The sequence below is a fragment of the Colletotrichum scovillei genome, assembly GCF_011075155.1.
Source record: "Colletotrichum scovillei strain TJNH1 chromosome Unknown Contig00011, whole genome shotgun sequence".
In the NCBI taxonomy this organism is placed as follows: Eukaryota; Fungi; Ascomycota; class Sordariomycetes; order Glomerellales; family Glomerellaceae; genus Colletotrichum; species Colletotrichum scovillei.
Window position 1 is genome coordinate 1,310,639 of NW_023336269.1, and position 15,848 is coordinate 1,326,486.

Consider the following 15,848-nt stretch of genomic DNA (forward strand, 5'->3'; position numbering starts at 1 on the left):
GTGAGCGACATAAGCACTACTAGTTTGTAGTCCCGACCAAAACCCGACGATAACGACAACTAAAGCATGCGGGAAGTAGATTTGATATTCTAGGGAGCTACTTGACTTACGAGTCCTGGTCCTCTATCTAATCAAAAAGAAATCAAGTAATCTAGAAGAAGGGAATCCTGATTGAATCCCTTCGAAACGGAATGCAAACCCCTTTTTTAATCTGAATACCTCACAATTACCAGACAGCCTCTTTCTCCAGAAACAATTTGATTGTCGACAGCCTCTCTTCTTGAAGATTGGTAACAGAAATGATCTAGTTGGAACATGCCCCTCTCGCAACTTTCTATGAGTTCACTTCATGTTCAACGGCTGATTGTAGGGGCATGTTCTCCATATCAGCAATTATAGACGATTTGCTGACTTCCCTGGCCAAGCTACGTAGTCGATATTCCAGCGCTTTTCTCCTGCGATTTTGCAGTCCTGGGCTATCTTTCTATCTCCCGAAATATTGCTGATATCCATATGGTGAGCTCACTCCATCCGAGTCCTAGTATCACCCAAAGACATACAATCAGACATCACCATAATTCAGCTCAACAGCTAGTTTGAAATATGTGTTGTGATATGTACACACACTGATGAGGAGTATATTCTAAATGTCTCTGACCCGACTCCGATTTTTTCCTCCTTTCTCGATTTGTACATTACGTGATACTACACCAGCGCCATCCTGTTTTACTTTTTGAATCTCCCTTCCTTTCGTCTTCAACCCTCCAAACCCAAGGGAACGGCCTTCCGGCTCCATTCCCCAACCCTCTCCTGATCACAAGTCTCCCAAACCCGCCTCCTCAAAGCGCGGTACAACTGCTTCGTCTCCCTGGTATCAGCATCAACCTTTCCAACGCCATCGCTGCCGCTGCCGCCGCCACACCGGGCCTCCTGCACCTCCAACCAACTCACAATCCCAAACCTCGTCGCCAACGTCGTGCTCCCGCCCTCGATACACGTCGCCCGCCACAAGATCCTCAAGATCCTCGTCCTCAAATTCGCCCGCATATACGGGTTCCCCGCCAGCGCGAAAATCTTCTCGAACCACTTCTTCTGATGGTACACGGCCAGGTCCGCCGGCGTCCGCAGGCCGTCCAGCAGGTACGCCAGCAGCCAGCTCACCTCGGTATAGTACCGATCGTCCTCGGACGGCGCGCCGTGGAGGATGTCGTGCGCGAGGGGCACCTTGTCGTGCTGCCACACGGGACCGCGCGTGAGGAAGCTGTTCACCTTGGCGTAGAGGCAGTGCAGTGGGTTCTTGAGGACCTCGAGGGAGGCGATGGCGAAGGAGACGAGGGGCGAGGCGACGGGGCCACGGGTCACGAGGGCGCGGGAGGATTCTGCCAGCTCTGAAAGGAGGAGCCAGATTTGGTCCTTTTCTTCATAGTTGGACTCCTTGAACTTGGCTGCCATCTTGAGGATGTTGGTGAGGGCTTCCTGGCGGATACTGCCGTGCTCTGACCAGAGCAAGCGGATGAGCGCCGCGGCGTAGCCCTCGTCAACGAGGTCCTCTACTGATTTGGAGTTCCACTTCAGAAGGGCAGAGTTATCGTCGTCAAGCTCGTAAGAGACGTCGAGGATAACCTCCAGCGAATGCTTATCCATCTCTTCGTCATTGGCGCTCGTGTTTTGCCTTTGCAATTGGGAGCCAGCATCGTCCGCCACCGTAGCCTCATCCCTAGGCTCGCCATTGAGCAAAGCCTTGTCAGTCTTCGGGATAACGGCCGAAGCGCGGTCTCCCAAGACCTCGGTCATCTTCTTGGCAAACGCACCAATGACGGCCTTGGTCTCCCCCTTAGTCTGCGCGCAACTCAGGAGCACCGTAAGGAACTTGGACAGAAGCTCCAGGTCCTTCTTATCGGTGGCCTTGTCGGCAACAAATGACAGCTGCTCAACCATCGTAGCCAAGAGCAAGCTGGAGAACACCTCATCACCGCCTTGAGTGGCACTTTCCTGCATCAGGTCCACGTACTTCAGGGGCGAAGCGGCGCATCTTCCAGCGCAGTTATCGACAAACTCCCAGATGAGATCCGGATTCCTCGACTTGCCGCTCTTCTTCAACTCCCGCGCGGCGCAGAGGAGAGGGACGAGGCCGGTCTTCTGCAACACCAGCTGGTGCTGCACAGCGACGGACTCGAGCACCTCCTTCAACTTTGGTCGTCCCTGGGCAGCCTCGACGTAGAACTTGAGCAGCGCGACAAACGGCGACGCCGCGAGACCCTCCGTCTTGGCAAACCACCGCATACCGGGCGAGTATCCAGCAATGGCAATCAAGTTCTCCAACTCCATAAGAGCAAGCGCCTGGTTCTGCGGCTCGTCCGCGCGACTGTCGAGGCGCGTAAGCGAGTTGACTAGGAACGGCGAGACGTCAAAGTTGGCACGCAGCGCGACCTGTGGAATGACCTCGTAATACAGCAGCAGCAGCCTGCTGGCCGCCTCACGCTGAAGGACATTCTCCTCCGCCATGGCCTTGTAGCACTTTGTCACCTCCTTCATATCGGGAATCTTTTGGCAAAACTCGTCAATGAGCTTACGGCTCGCCGTCTCCCAGGTCGATTTTGACGACTCGGCCGCCTCGCGGTGCATCTTCAACGCGACCTGGAGCTTCTGGAGAGCAAGGACGAGGATCCGAACGGCAAAGAAGGAGACCAGGGTAGACTTTGACGAGAGACACCTTACCAGGTCGCGCTGTTTGAGCGGGAGCGGCAGGATGTTGTCGAGAAGGATGGATGTCGGCGGGGGCACGCGGCGGTAGCCCGTCGTGGGACCGTAGTGCGGCGGCAGCGGGAGGTTGACCGTGTTGAAGAGGAACGCGGCGTACCCGATCCACGTCATGGATAGTTTCGGCTCAAAAGTGAAAGACTTGTTGTTGATAAAGTAACTGGCGACCAGCTCGGGCGCCGACTGGAAGATGGCGACGATGAGCTCGCTGTGCTTCAGACTCGACCACGGACGCAGCTTTTGTATAAACTCGGAGAGCACAAAATTTGCGACGGCGATGTCGTCCTTGTACTTGTCCATCCACGCTACGCGCTCCAGGGCGTAGTCGTCCAAGCTCTTGACGTCCTGCGCCGCCTCGTCCTCGAGCTCCTTGGGGTACAACCCCGTTCCAGAGTACAGCACGCCCGCTCCCGGTGTTGTGCAGGTGTAGAGCAAAAACTCGTGAACAGATTCCCTGACCGAAGGCTGGTCGTCTTCCTCGACATCGTGTCTGTACGTGTATAGTCCCGCCAGCCGATCCAGAGTCTTTGTGTTGAAGGTCCTGAACTTGACCTCGCGAGGCAGCTTCTCGTCCAAGAGCACGCTCTTCTTCAGCGCAGCCAGCAGCTCGACGATCAAGAATGGCGGGTCGTCCTTGATCAAGAAGGTCAGGTGTGAAAACACCTCTTTGAGCATCAGCAGCTCCTTCTTGGCCTCCGACGGCAAGAACTTGAGGCAGCTCAAGAACAGCTTGATGGCATTCGTCCGCACCGACGGCTTAGACGGGTCCTCCACCGCGCCGCCCCCCCTCTCGCCGTCCGCACCGAGGTGCCGGATCTCCAAGTTTCTTGCAAAGCTCGCAAATGTGTGGTCCCGTGCCCGGAAAACCCTCCTCGCGAGCGTGCCGCCATCCAGCGTCACGAGCTCGCGCATCAGCCGCAGCGTCGGCGATATGACGTAGCCGCTACCCTTAGGCGCCGAAAGACACTTTGCAATGAGCTTCAGCTGGCGCTCCTGCAGCAGTGTACGGGCGATGTCGAGGGCGTGGGGCAGGAGCTGGAGGGACTGCGAGACAACCTGGAGGAGCAGGGCCAGCACGGCGGGCACGGCGGACATCATGGCCTCGTTGTTGACCTGCGCGCCGTAGGACCAGGTCTCCATCACGTCGGAGAGGTAGACGGCGTCGTCGCCGGTGCTGTCGCGCGGCCGGGAGGCCTCGAGGTACTCTCTGAGGAGGGCAAAGCGGGCGTCGTTGTCGCCAGTGCCGGAATTGAAGCCGTCGAGGAAGACTTTGAGGGATTGGATGCCTGGTGAAGAGACGAATATGTCAGTCTTATGCTTCCCAATTGACCGGTATGCCAGTAAGAAATGATGCGCTTACCATGCCGCGCTCGCTTCTGGTCCTGCTCAAAGGTCAAAAGCTGCTGCAGATGCCGCGCAGAAGCAACCTCTTCGAAAGTCGGCGCCTCATGCACGACCTTCTGCCTCTTCCGCGACGCATCTGCGCCCTCAAATCCTCCACGCGATGGGCGTTTAGGCATTTTGGGGTATCTTGTCTGAAAAAATTGAAAACACAACAAAAGAGGGTTGTCCTAAGTGAGCGGACTCGTCCACTGCATCTTTCCCAAGAAATCCTCCATGCGGAATACAGCGGTGGATACCATCCAAGAAATAAAAAGTTCTGCCGTGTAGACCGCTCTTGTCGTCTTTTCTTTTCAGGTTTAGCGCGGGGATCTGGAGGGGCGGATTGGGGGTACCTTAGCAGGGGGGACCCGCAATGACATTTCGCCGACCAGTTGCTGGAAGTTCAGGTTCCAAATAAACTTCCCCCGCCAGCTTCGAGAAAACCAAACGATTCCATCGCATCCATCGCAACCATCTCACGACGCTACCGAAGCCTTCCGTACCGACGCGATCCTTCAACACACCCTTAAACAGTCGCAAAATACAGCCCACATACCTACAACACACACCTTCACAATGGGTTCTATCGTCATCCCCCATCTCAACAGCGGTTGGCACGTCGACCAAGCCATCCTCTCCGAAGAAGAGCGCCTCGTCGTCGTAAGTTCTTCACAACCAGGCACCGGGCGCACCCTCTACACACGCATTGAAAAGCCCGACTAACAAAACTCCTCTTCACAAACAACAGATCCGCTTCGGAAGAGACGCAGACCGCGACTGCATGAAACAAGACGAAGTCCTCTACCGCATCTCAGACCGCGTCAAGAACTTTGCCTCCATCTACGTCTGCGACATCGACCAGGTGCCCGACTTCAACCAGAGTACGTCTTGTCTCCTTCCACCAACCCCACCACTGCCTAGGCAAAACCGACAACCTACGAAAAACACATACACCCTCTCCAGACTGATAGATGCTAACATTCGTCTACCTGGCAGTGTACGAACTCTATGACCCCTGCACAATCATGTTCTTCTTCCGGAATAAACACATGATGGTTGATTTCGGAACGGGTAACAACAACAAGGTAATGCAAACCCTTCCTCCTCGCGATGCGCCCACCTAAGCAACGAACTAATAAGATACCTCTTTTCTTCTCAATAGCTCAACTGGGTGCTGGAAGACAAACAAGAACTCATAGACATCATCGAGACGGTCTACCGCGGCGCCAAAAAGGGCCGCGGTCTCGTCGTCAGTCCAAAGGGTAGGCTTCTCTTTTCAACTCTCTCTCTTCTTCCCCTGCCACTCTCGCTGACCGCAATCCTCTCGCGCAGATTACTCCACCAGACACCGATACTAGATACCTACCTACCTACCAACCCCCTTTACGCACCTCGCATCCGCACTCACATCCAGCGGCCGTCGGCTTCATCTTATGCTTTGGAAGAGATATATCATCAGACTCGGGAAACGCTCTAGGGTTGGTCTCACACAATCAAGAAACTTTTTTCGTCACATTGAACCAGAAGATGCTAATGCTGTGATTCCAAAGAACCTTTTTCTTCTTACGTGTGAATTTCTTATTTTATTTTTGTTTACATTATTAGGTGAGGTACGTTGGCCCCCCTTCTTCTCCTCCTCCTTCTTCTATGCCCGTCTCTCTACCCATCTTTCTTCGTGATACGATGATACGTAAGTTCGTTTATATGCGCCTCTCTACCAATCAGTGTGACGGGAAGTATCTGATACGCCGTGCTCTGTGAACCTGCACCATCTCCCCCATCGGGCCAAGTAGACTAGTGTTTTTTATACATGATGCAGATAAATAGACAACTATTTGACTCGAACGATAACGTGATGCGCCTTCTCAATCCCGCTTAGAGCATCTCCCCCTGCGGCGGCATCTTTGTCAAAAAGTTGGTCGGCACCTTGGGAACCTGCTGTGCCGCGACGGCCCGTTCGGCTCGGAAAAGCTCCTGCTGTCGGTCGTTCTCGCGTGACCTGCCACCCGTCAGACGGCGCATTCGAGACCGAGTGCTCTGCGCGAGCGGCTTAATCATGTTCTCCAGCGAAAAGGAACCCTCGCCGCCGTGGCCCGTGTTCGGTCGCTCGTCGTCCGCGTCGGAGAAGACGTCTTCGGGGAACTCGTCGTCTGATGTGAACTCGCTAATGTGCGGCTGATACGATGCCGGCGCCGACGGCGACGTGATGGACCGGTAGTGGAGACCGGGCCGCGAGGAGGAGCCTCCTGGCCCTCCTCCTAGTCCTCCTCCCAGGCCGCCGCTGCCCGATGCCGACGCGCTAAAAGCTCCAGGATTCATCGTGTTGGAGCTCGGATCCCTTGCCGTAGCTGGTGGCCTGTCAGTAAACCCATTCTGGAACGTGCTGTTGTTGGAAGCCTGATGCAGGATTGGCAGGATTTGCTCATCATACAACTGCGCTCCGGACTCGAAGCTGTCCGGTGAGAACTCGGTGATGGTCCTCGACGAGCGGCCGTCGCTGGGTGGACTCGAGCCGAGGTCGTCAAAGAAATCGTCGAGGCTGTCCAGCTTGGTCACGAGGTCGCCGAGGTGTCCGTCTCCGCGGCCTTCGTCCGACATCATCGTCTCGGTCCGGTCGGGCATCTGGAAGTAGCTGTACGGGAAGTCGTCGTTGTGGAACTCGACATCGGGCGTGGGCGTGGCTTCCGTCAGGATTCCTTCCGCGGCCTGGCACATGTAGAATGCGGCGTGGATGTTGGCGCGAGTGAGATCGGTCTTCCTAGCAGGAATTGGGATGGCCCACCCAGAAGCCTCTGGGATGCCAAACAAACTGACAGTCCTCTCGTATTCTTTGCGTATCGTCTTGGAGGTAGAGCGAGTCATGCTCATCCGCAGGTGCTGCTTGTCCATGGCGCTGCCCGACATTGTCATGATGTTGTCCAAGACCTCGAGTGCCTCCATGCAGAACTCGGTCTGCAACAGACGCAAAAGAGGAGAGATGAGATCGGAACCATGGCCAGCTAGTTCGGGCTTCCGCATGTCAATCTCGGGGATGACGATGCTCAAGACGTTCATGGTCTTCAGCTTCACCCACGCTGTAGAATTCGTCAGGAGACCCATGAGAAAAATAACCATCTTGAAGTCAAGGTTGGGGAGGAAGTGATCCTGTAGAGAGGCGAACAGGCGGCTTTGGAACTCTCTGTTGTTGCCCTGGTACTTGAAGCTGACGTATTCCTGAAGCACTTCAGCGACGTTGCCGTAACCGTGGGCCTCGCAAACAGTGCACAGGATCTCGGCGGATTGCAAAACTTTCTCACTAGGCTCATCCTCTTCCATCTCGTGCAAGAAACGGGGGAAGTTTGCCAGAATCGCGAAGAAAAGTCGACTATCGTCGCCAATGAGGCCGTCACTGGGCAGTTGAACCACCTTGTCCAGAGTGGTGAGCGTGGCCTCCATACAGATGGATGATCTCAACCCCTTGTAGAGCAAAGACTGGAGGCCCTCCCAGGCGCCGTCCCATCTCGAAGGCTGGCCGTCGAGCAACAACCTACGGACATTGGGCGACCTAAAGTCAACCTTTGTCAGAAACTCATTGAGCATCTCCACAGCCTCTAAGTACTCGCGCTCATTGATGGACTCTAAGCAAGCACATGTTGTCCAGAACAACTGAGGAAATGTAAGTAGCTTGTCTGCATCGAGCTTGAGAATGAGCGTCTTCAACGTGGTGAGAATCTCCATGGCAAACGTTTGGATCTCAGTGTCTTCGTCTGCAACAGTGTTCGATAAGCGGGCGAGCATATCGCCCAGCATGAACTGGTCGAGTGACGTAAGGATGCAGCGGAAAATCTGGAACGAGCGACACGCGAGATGCCTGACAGGGCATGAGGTTGCCCATGTCAGGGACAGCCTGCCCCATTGATCTTTGATGCCGGGATAGGTGAGTTCAAACGTCTTAACAACCTCGGCTGTCAAGAACTCCATGCTTGGAGGGACCTTGTTGTCGTGGTCGTCGGCCTTGCCGTTGCTGTCTTCGTAGCCCCAGACGACTGAACGATCATGGCGGCGGATCAGATCAATGAGGTCTTCAATCGACGCTCTAGCCGTAAGCTCCGTCTCGTCATCCAGTTGAGAAATGACAAGCTCATGGATGAGATGGACCAGCATTTCTCTAGCTTGCTCTTGGACGAGAGGAGTGTAGTGATCCCATAGCACAGTGACCACCTGAAGTAGCACCGGCACGTTCTCAGGTGTGAGGTGTACAGGGGAGACCATGAGGTCAACAAGTAAGATGAGAGAAAGCTGTCCGAGGGAGAAGCCAGCTTGCTTCGTACCCACGGGGAGCGCTTCTCCCAGGTCTGCACAGTAAGGAAGCAGGCCAATGTCGGGCGGCGGCGGCATGGCGTCCTTCTTTTCGTTCGGAACCATTGCCTTGGGAGTGATCTGCATCAGAAGGAACTCGACAACCTTCATGCCGGGGGTGCTCGTGGTGCTCGAGAGGAAGACCACAATCTGCTTGGCGTACTCGACAAAGTTTTGCTCCCGTCTCTCGAGGCAGAGAGAAATTATGAAGTCGAGGATTAGCCGCACGTTTCCGGGATACGGGCCGGTGGCAAGAGCTTGCCATAAAGCTTGAACCTCGTTGTGTAGAGCACCGCTCGACTTGATGGTGATCTCTAATAAGTTGGCCAGCAGTACGTACGACTGGGCAATAGGACCACCATTGGGATCGACCCTCAGCTCAATCGACTGAATCCAGGGTAATATGACGGCAACAACATTCCGCTGCGAGGCAGGCTGGAGGTCCTTGAAGTATAGGGTGAACTCGGAGAAGATATGGAACGCTAGCTCGGTATGCTGTTTGGCAAGTCGTTTCGAGATTTCAAACTGCGCAAGCTTGTAGACTGCCTTTGTCTTGTCGGAAATGCTTATGTCGTAGTCCTGAATCTTGGAAGTGCGTCCTGGCTGCTGTCTCTCTTCCAGAGACCTCATCAGACGGGCAGACTTTGATCTGATTTCACTTTCGTCGTTGCCGAGAGTGAAGAGGCAGAGCCCGAGCAATTTCCAGAATGGGCACGTATAATCAAGGTGCTCAAGCAAAACCTTAGTGACGACGGCGAAATAGCTCTCCTGGACCTTGGGAACATCGGACAAGTAGCATCGAGCTATGCAGTGCTCCAGGAGATAGGGCAATTCCTGGTTATGGATGATCAAGTTCTGCAAGGCTCGGCGGCCGATAACGTTCATCCGGTCGCTTCCCGAATTGAAGATGGCCTCGATCCAAGCTAGCATTCTTCGAATGTCGAACGAAAGCGTGGCGCCACTCTCGGTGGTGATGCTCATCGGTCCTCCACAGAGTGCAGCCATGGCACTGAGAGCTGCGGTACGAAGGTTGCGCTTCTCAATCTCCATGGCCGCTGTGACCGTGCCTCGTTCGCCGAGTGACTGTTGGTCGATCAGGGATTGTCGCATAGTATCTTCTCGGACTCGGATTTGCGTCTGATTTGGCGAGAAGCCGCACCAATCCTCCATCAAAGAAAACGCGGACTTTCGGGACTCAAACGTCATCCATCGAGAAGGATCCTTGGTTCTGTTGATTCCTTCGAAGAGTTCCTCCGTCAGGCCGCAGTAATGCCGCCTGAGTTTCTGAAACTCCCAGTCCATCTGAACTTCGCCGTCCATGAGGAAGAGCTTGAGGTCCTTGGTGTAGGTGACGAGATTAGTGAGAACCCACTGGTCGTTGTAGACGTCTTCGATTTTGAGGAAATGGCAGGTAAGCTTGTAAACATGAGTGATCTCAGTCCTCAAAAGATCCATCTTTCGGTTGCGTCTTGGACTGCTATTGGTACGCTGATGAATGCGGGCGCGAGCTTCGTCGTTGCAACGTGAAACTTGCCCTGCCAGCTCTTCGAGGAGTGTGCGGTAGATGTGGATGTTGATAGAGCCCATGGCAAGTACCACAGCGTCCCTGACCGATGCCGATGAGACTGACAGGAGGGGTATGAGATACTTGAAGAGGACTCTGGCTGAGACAATCTTGTCCGCAGAGCCAGGCTTGGACGTCTTTCGGCTATGCTGTGCGGCTTGAGGATTGGCAGCCACGACGCTTCCTGGGTCGGCCAGAGTAGTACAAGCGAATATCAAGTAGAGTTTCCATTGTTCCACGAGGATTTCCGGCTGCGTTGTCGGTGTCCTACCGGCGACGCGGGCGCTCCCGGGATCTGATCCGTAGTACAAGCCCCTGGATGGCTCCGACAAAAGCACGATAGCTTTGTACATCTGCAGAATTCGGTTGCAGATCAGGTCCCGGCCAATGGTGACTGTAAAGGGGCACTTTTCGTACGCGATACGGATGAGATTGGGGAAGAGCTTGAACCACAAAGTCGTGTCATACGAGACATCACTGGTACACAACTCCACTAGGGCACCTCGAATGTTACTGTTTTGCATGCCCCTCTGGAGCCTGCTCCTCTCAGCGACGGAGAGGCCTTCATCCTTAAAGTTCATTACTTGCATCGAATCATTCTCCAAGATGTCAATAACTCTCAGGGTATCCTTGTCTTGGTTCTGGAGCGCCTTGTCGAAATCGTTGATAAGCCGGAGGACGGTAATGGCAAAGTAGCGTACTCTCCGAGACTGCGAGCAGAGGAAGAACAAGCCATGTGCTTCTGCCTGGTCAACCTCTGCCCAGATGCCGGAGAGATCAAGTTTTGCGCCGCGTTTGTCACTCGCCTCGAGTTGATCAAGAGAAGCATCTCGAGTCTTTCGTCTTATCTCCTCGATCCAAATTTGAAGCAGCTCAACATATAGACGCAGAGTGCTCTCAATATGACCTGGTCCGAGCATGCCGCCATCAGACATGGTTGAGTACCGGTCGTCAAAGTTGAAGATGAAGCGAGCGAAGCCCATGGTGACTTGCTGCGCGTGGGCCTGCCGGGCTATAGCCTTGAGTGACTGAGCGGATGAGAAAGCGATATTATACTGTACGTGGGCGGTTCCCGTGCAAAGCAGGTTGATCAAAGAGTTAAAGGGTATATCGACAGAAAGACAACGAGGCAACGCTTGGACGGCAACATGTAAAAGCTCGTAAAAGGCCTGTTTGTGATCCGCAGGAGATTGATGGTCATCCCGCCGTGAGAAGTTGAAGGTGTCGGCAATCGGTGTCTTGGGGCCAGGACTGCTAAACTTCTCATCCAATACAGCTTGGCCTCCAAAAGTGTTGTCGCAAATGATGGTGATCTTGCCGAGAATCTCGCAGAACTTATGATAGTATTCACGGACAATGTCACTAAGGGCACTTGTCCGGACGGGGCGGGAAAGCTGCTCGCCCTCGCCAGGCGTCGTCGAAATAGGCCCCACGGACGCGGTGTGGTGTGGTGAGGCCATTACGGGAGAGACAGGCCCGCGTTCAATCGTAGGTGGTGGGGGAAATGAACTTGGGAAAGGCGGTCGGCCCTCATCGGCCTTTTCTAGGTCAGACATGATGGCAAGGAACGCTCTGATTCCAATGACCATGCGGTCCGGATCGAGCTGTTCCACCTTCAAGTCTTTGTTGGATACAAATAATTCCGCGTTGATCAAGGGGAAGATGACATGCTTAAAGCAGTATTCGGGCTGTTTGTATCCGATAATTCTGATGATTTGAATTACCGGCTCCGTGACAGCCGAGTCGGAGGCGATGAGACTGCGCTTAGTCGGTGGTAAAACCAATTTCATCACCTCGTCGAGCTTTCTGTTCGTATTAGGTAGGGTATCGTTTGTTCGGTACAGATATGTCCACAGCAGCCTCGCAATCACCTGGAGGCATAATGGTCGTGTAAAGCGGTCCTTGAGCTTCGGCTGAAGAGGGAGAATCAGCTGGAGCCATTGGGATCCAAATGTGTCGGGAGGAGAAACGCAGAGCAGCGTTGCTGTCAGGGGAAAGGCGAACCCCCAGTGCCGGGGCTTGATGAACATTTGCGCCAGGCGGGGACCGATTGCACCGAGCACCTCGATCCATTTGGGATGCGCGAGGTCTTGATTTGTTGCTTTGGCGGCTACAGTGAGCAAAAGCGTCTCAAGCACCTGGCAGAAGGCTGTTTTCACTCGCTGGCCGTGGGAGCGATGGAACAGGCGCCCAACAGCTACCATGAAGTCGCACGAGTGTTCCCAGGCCTCCGGATGTGACATGTTGACTTTGAGATGCTTCATCCCGCCTAGGACTAGCTCAATCTTGCCCTCGGCATCGCGACCTGCTGGGGATGTGGGACTTTTGGCGACCAATTCCTGGAGGGATCGTTCAAGGTCTCCAAGGAACCTTTCCGTGACGCCCCTGAAGTTGATGTCGCTCATGACGCCAAGGAGCTGCGAAAAGAGATTCCAGTTGGCAAGTTTCAGTGGGCTGACCATGAGTTGCTCTGTGTCGGCAATCTTGAGCTGGCCAAAGATGATGCCCTCCAGCTTCTCCTCCATCTCGAGAGTCAAGAAAGGGAGACTCGTTTGACTAATGACCTCCAGAAGCACCCGGCAGAGTATATAGATGGAAACGGTAGAACGACGCTCGGCGTGTGCCACGAATTCTTGTTTAGCGGCCAATGAAGTCTGCGGGCTGGTCAGACCATTGTCCATGGCCCCGGGCAGAGGCTGCAGAGGCTCGGTGTTCCGGCGTTGGAGGGGCCCTGGTGCCGCACCCCTTGATTGCTGCAACTGACTTCGGGCTTCGTTGGCCGCGTCGCTTTTGCTCTTCCTCCACAGCATCATGGAATCTATCAGGGGTTTCGGTCGCGGCCTGGCAATGTGGCCCAAGGCGGTAATGATCTGGTCGAAGGATGGGTCGACCCCCGGGCCGCAGATCTGCTCGACCTGCGGCTCGGGTTCAAAGGGAACTGTGATGCAGTCATTGAGTTTCTCCTCGGCTTGCGCAATGAACTAGAAAAACGGATTATTATCAGATGTCTTTGTTTCTTTTTCCACTTCTGCCGCGCGAGATGGAAGCGGTCTTCACAACTTACAGATGTGAAGAGCACATGCAAAGCGTATTCTCCAACAGTCTTTTGCTCATCCCTGTGGTGCTTGGAAGAATGGGAGTGGTGGTGTGCGTGTTCGCGCCTCGTCTTGCTATGCATTCGTTCCACCTTTCTCTGCGCAACGGAGGAATTGGAAAAGTCGGTAGCTGAAGATGTTCTTTCGGGGACAATGGGCCCAGAGTTGACGGTGGTGCCAGACATGGCGGTACCTGGGCGCAACCCCGGAGGCGCGTCCGGGTCTAGACGGCCAACGGCGTGCATATCAGGACGTTCTGGGGTGAGACCCGCGCCGGCAGCAGCAATTATCTGCGGGCTAAGAGGACTCGAAGACGAGCTGGCGTGACTTCCATTTCTAGAGTGTTGAATGCCGTGAACTATGGAGGTCTGACGATGGTGACCGTACGATGCGCTCTTGGGATCGATGAGTCGTTCGATAACGCCTCCGAGGCCTCCACCTCCTCCTGTCCGAGACTGGGCGTGGGCGTGGATATGTGTTCGAGGGGAGATGTTGGAGCCAGAGATCGGAGGGAGCGGATGCGAGGAGAGCTTTTCGTAGGAGGAATCGCGGGAATGGGTGACGGAGCGAGGCAGCGGAGGATGAGGATGGGGTTCGAGGGCGGCGGGTCGCAGGGTTCGGTCCCAATCGGCGTCGTCCTCGTCTTCTTCGTCGAGGGTGGTGACGGATCGCGGAGAGAACTTTAACGGCGGGTCCTGTAAAAGATCGGGCAGCGTCGCCTGGGACGGAGCTAGATGAGACGACGTCTTATGGTTAGTGACAGGCCTTCCCCTCTCTTGTGAAACGGCAGACTGCGCGTAGGGACGCAGACGGGGTGGAGGTTTGTATGCGTTGGACGTTTTGAAGGTGCACAGATGTGTGGTCTAGCACACACGGGGGAGCCCAGTGCAGACCAGAAGGAGAATAGATGCGACGAAGAGAGTACACTTTGGGACAGGAGAAGGACGATTGGGGACCGCGATTAGGTAGGGAGGGCGCAACGCTAAAAATCCAAGGGTCGAAGAGCAACGCAGGGCAAAGCCGCACAAGCAACCTAACGCCAACGGCCAGCGGAAGCCAGGAGAGCCGCACCACAATTCACAGGGTCGTCGACCTGATTCGAGTTGGGCCTGGGTGGGAGCAGAGCGCACAGAGGGAAGCCGCGCGAGGCTGGGGGTTTTACGGACCCGATGTCTGTGTGTTGCGTGCGAGCTGGCTTTGTGTGTAGCGGATGGGTAGCGCGCGTGTGTGGTTTGCTAATAAGGTAAGGTGATGTTGCCGGTGGACGTGGTAGCGTTGATGGTGGTGGTTGGTGGTGGTGTAGCACGGGACGATGAGCAACCCTTGATAGCCGTCGGAGGAGGGGCGAGGAAGACGAAGACAAGGCGGGAAAAAAGGTCAGGCCAGACTAAGGTAATCTGTAACCTTGCCTATTTACCTCATGGCGGGCCAGGGGGAGAGAGATAGAGACGGGACGAAACGAGACGAAAAGAGAAGACGAGGGAAGCGCGTTCGTCGGTGAGTATCCGTCACGTCGTACGTAAGGCGATGCGGCGCCGCATGGCATGACACCAAAGGCAAAATAGAGGGTCAAGCGAGGGTGAAAGGCTACGTAGGGGCAGGTGGGATGGAAATTTGGGGAGCAATGCAAGCAAGCAAGCAAGGCTCAAGCAAATTGAGCTCGAGATGCTTGGCTTCGGTTGTGATGTGGATGAAGGCTTTACTTGACGCAGCTATGCGGGGGAAATGGGAAGGGGGAAAAGCACCAAGGAAAGAATATAGATACAGTAGCGAGAAATGCCAATTGGAAAGAAAGGTGTACACTCACCCATTGTTGCGTCGGATCGAGTCCCATGATCCGGGTCTTACGGCATTCGAAGGTTTGTGCACCGTCGCTGGTGGCCGCCACAAAGTATCGAAGATGGACGGAATCGGGTGGTGGTGAGTTTGTCGGGTTGCGTGGATGATGAAGGATGACGAAGGATGACGGATGAACAATCCCAAATAAACGTGGCAGCGGAAGAAGAGGAAAAGGATCGGATCAAATTCAAATTCGGACCAGAATGGTGGCAGAATAGGACAGACGGCAATTGGATTAGGATTGGGGGTTACTCCGTATAGGTCGGGTATACGGAGTATTTTGATGATGGTGCTGGCAAGTTCAAACCGGTGGGTAATTAATGATGAAAGAGCATGTTAATCATGATGATTGGCGAAAGCAGGGCTCTTTGGGGCCCTTTTTGGGGGATGGTAGGTAATTGGGAAAGGAGGCCGAGCAGCAAGACAAGGCAAAGGACCAGCCTGTTCCAATCCTAATCCCAATTCCAATCCCAATTCAAATCCAATATAATCTTGTTCAATAAAGCAACCCAAGAAGAGAAAGTCGGACATGCCCATCCAGTCAATCAGTCAATCAACTAGCCCAGTCTGCCCAGTCTGCCCAGTCAGTGCCAGTTAATACCAACCAAGTGGGAATCGACCCCAATCGAAACCCGGTACCAAGCTGCAAGCTTGAAGCACCAACCTCTCTCTCTTCCATTTCATGTGTTCGAGGACGACTCCTCATACGAACACGCTCAACACAGCCCTTTTCTTCTACTGGGGTTTGTATGGCTTGACCAGGCTTGACCACGAGTCCATGGCTGCATTGGGTTGCTGCCACCGAGCCTATAAACCCGTCAGGCCAGCCCGGAAAAGAAGCAGAAGAAGAAGAAGCAAAAGAAGAAGAA

At 54.5% G+C, this 15,848-nt stretch overlaps 3 protein-coding genes across 3 annotated transcripts; 1 reads left to right on the top strand and 2 right to left on the bottom strand.

Annotated features, from left to right (window-relative positions):
* Positions 1–756: 756 nt before the first annotated feature.
* On the bottom strand, positions 757–4,280 carry HER10_EVM0005912 (ribosome biogenesis protein Urb1; the record flags this gene model as incomplete). The annotated part of the gene is made up of 2 exons (XM_035475514.1): positions 757–4,046; positions 4,121–4,280. The coding sequence occupies 2 exons, from the start codon at positions 4,278–4,280 to the stop codon at positions 757–759; spliced, it is 3,450 nt and encodes a 1,149-aa protein (XP_035326880.1).
* Positions 4,281–4,588: 308 nt separating this feature from the next.
* Positions 4,589–5,632, top strand: HER10_EVM0004839 (mitosis protein DIM1). The gene is made up of 5 exons (XM_035474470.1): positions 4,589–4,803; positions 4,892–5,024; positions 5,140–5,228; positions 5,306–5,405; positions 5,476–5,632. Exons 1-5 carry the CDS (start codon positions 4,720–4,722, stop codon positions 5,499–5,501), a joined length of 432 nt encoding a protein of 143 aa, XP_035326811.1. The 5' UTR covers positions 4,589–4,719; the 3' UTR covers positions 5,502–5,632.
* Positions 5,633–5,709: 77 nt separating this feature from the next.
* HER10_EVM0006133 (cell morphogenesis protein PAG1) lies at positions 5,710–15,256 on the bottom strand. The gene is made up of 3 exons (XM_035475727.1): positions 14,948–15,256; positions 13,110–13,870; positions 5,710–13,026 (listed from the first exon to the last, which is right to left on the bottom strand). Exons 1-3 carry the CDS (start codon positions 14,949–14,951, stop codon positions 6,019–6,021), a joined length of 7,773 nt encoding a protein of 2,590 aa, XP_035326890.1. The 5' UTR covers positions 14,952–15,256; the 3' UTR covers positions 5,710–6,018.
* Between the last annotated feature and the right edge of the window lie 592 nt (positions 15,257–15,848).

Bases quoted from the DNA above. Each gene is read 5' to 3' on its own strand.
- HER10_EVM0004839 (XM_035474470.1), top strand. From the start codon at position 4,720: ATGGGTTCTATCGTCATCCCCCATCTCAACAGCGGTTGGCACGTCGAC. The intron at 4,804-4,891 runs GTAAGTTCTTCA...CACAAACAACAG, and splicing joins AAGAAGAGCGCCTCGTCGTC to ATCCGCTTCGGAAGAGACGC. The intron at 5,025-5,139 runs GTACGTCTTGTC...TCTACCTGGCAG, and splicing joins GGTGCCCGACTTCAACCAGA to TGTACGAACTCTATGACCCC.
- HER10_EVM0006133 (XM_035475727.1), bottom strand. The intron at 13,027-13,109 runs GTAAGTTGTGAA...CCGTTTTTCTAG, and splicing joins TGCATGTGCTCTTCACATCT to TTCATTGCGCAAGCCGAGGA.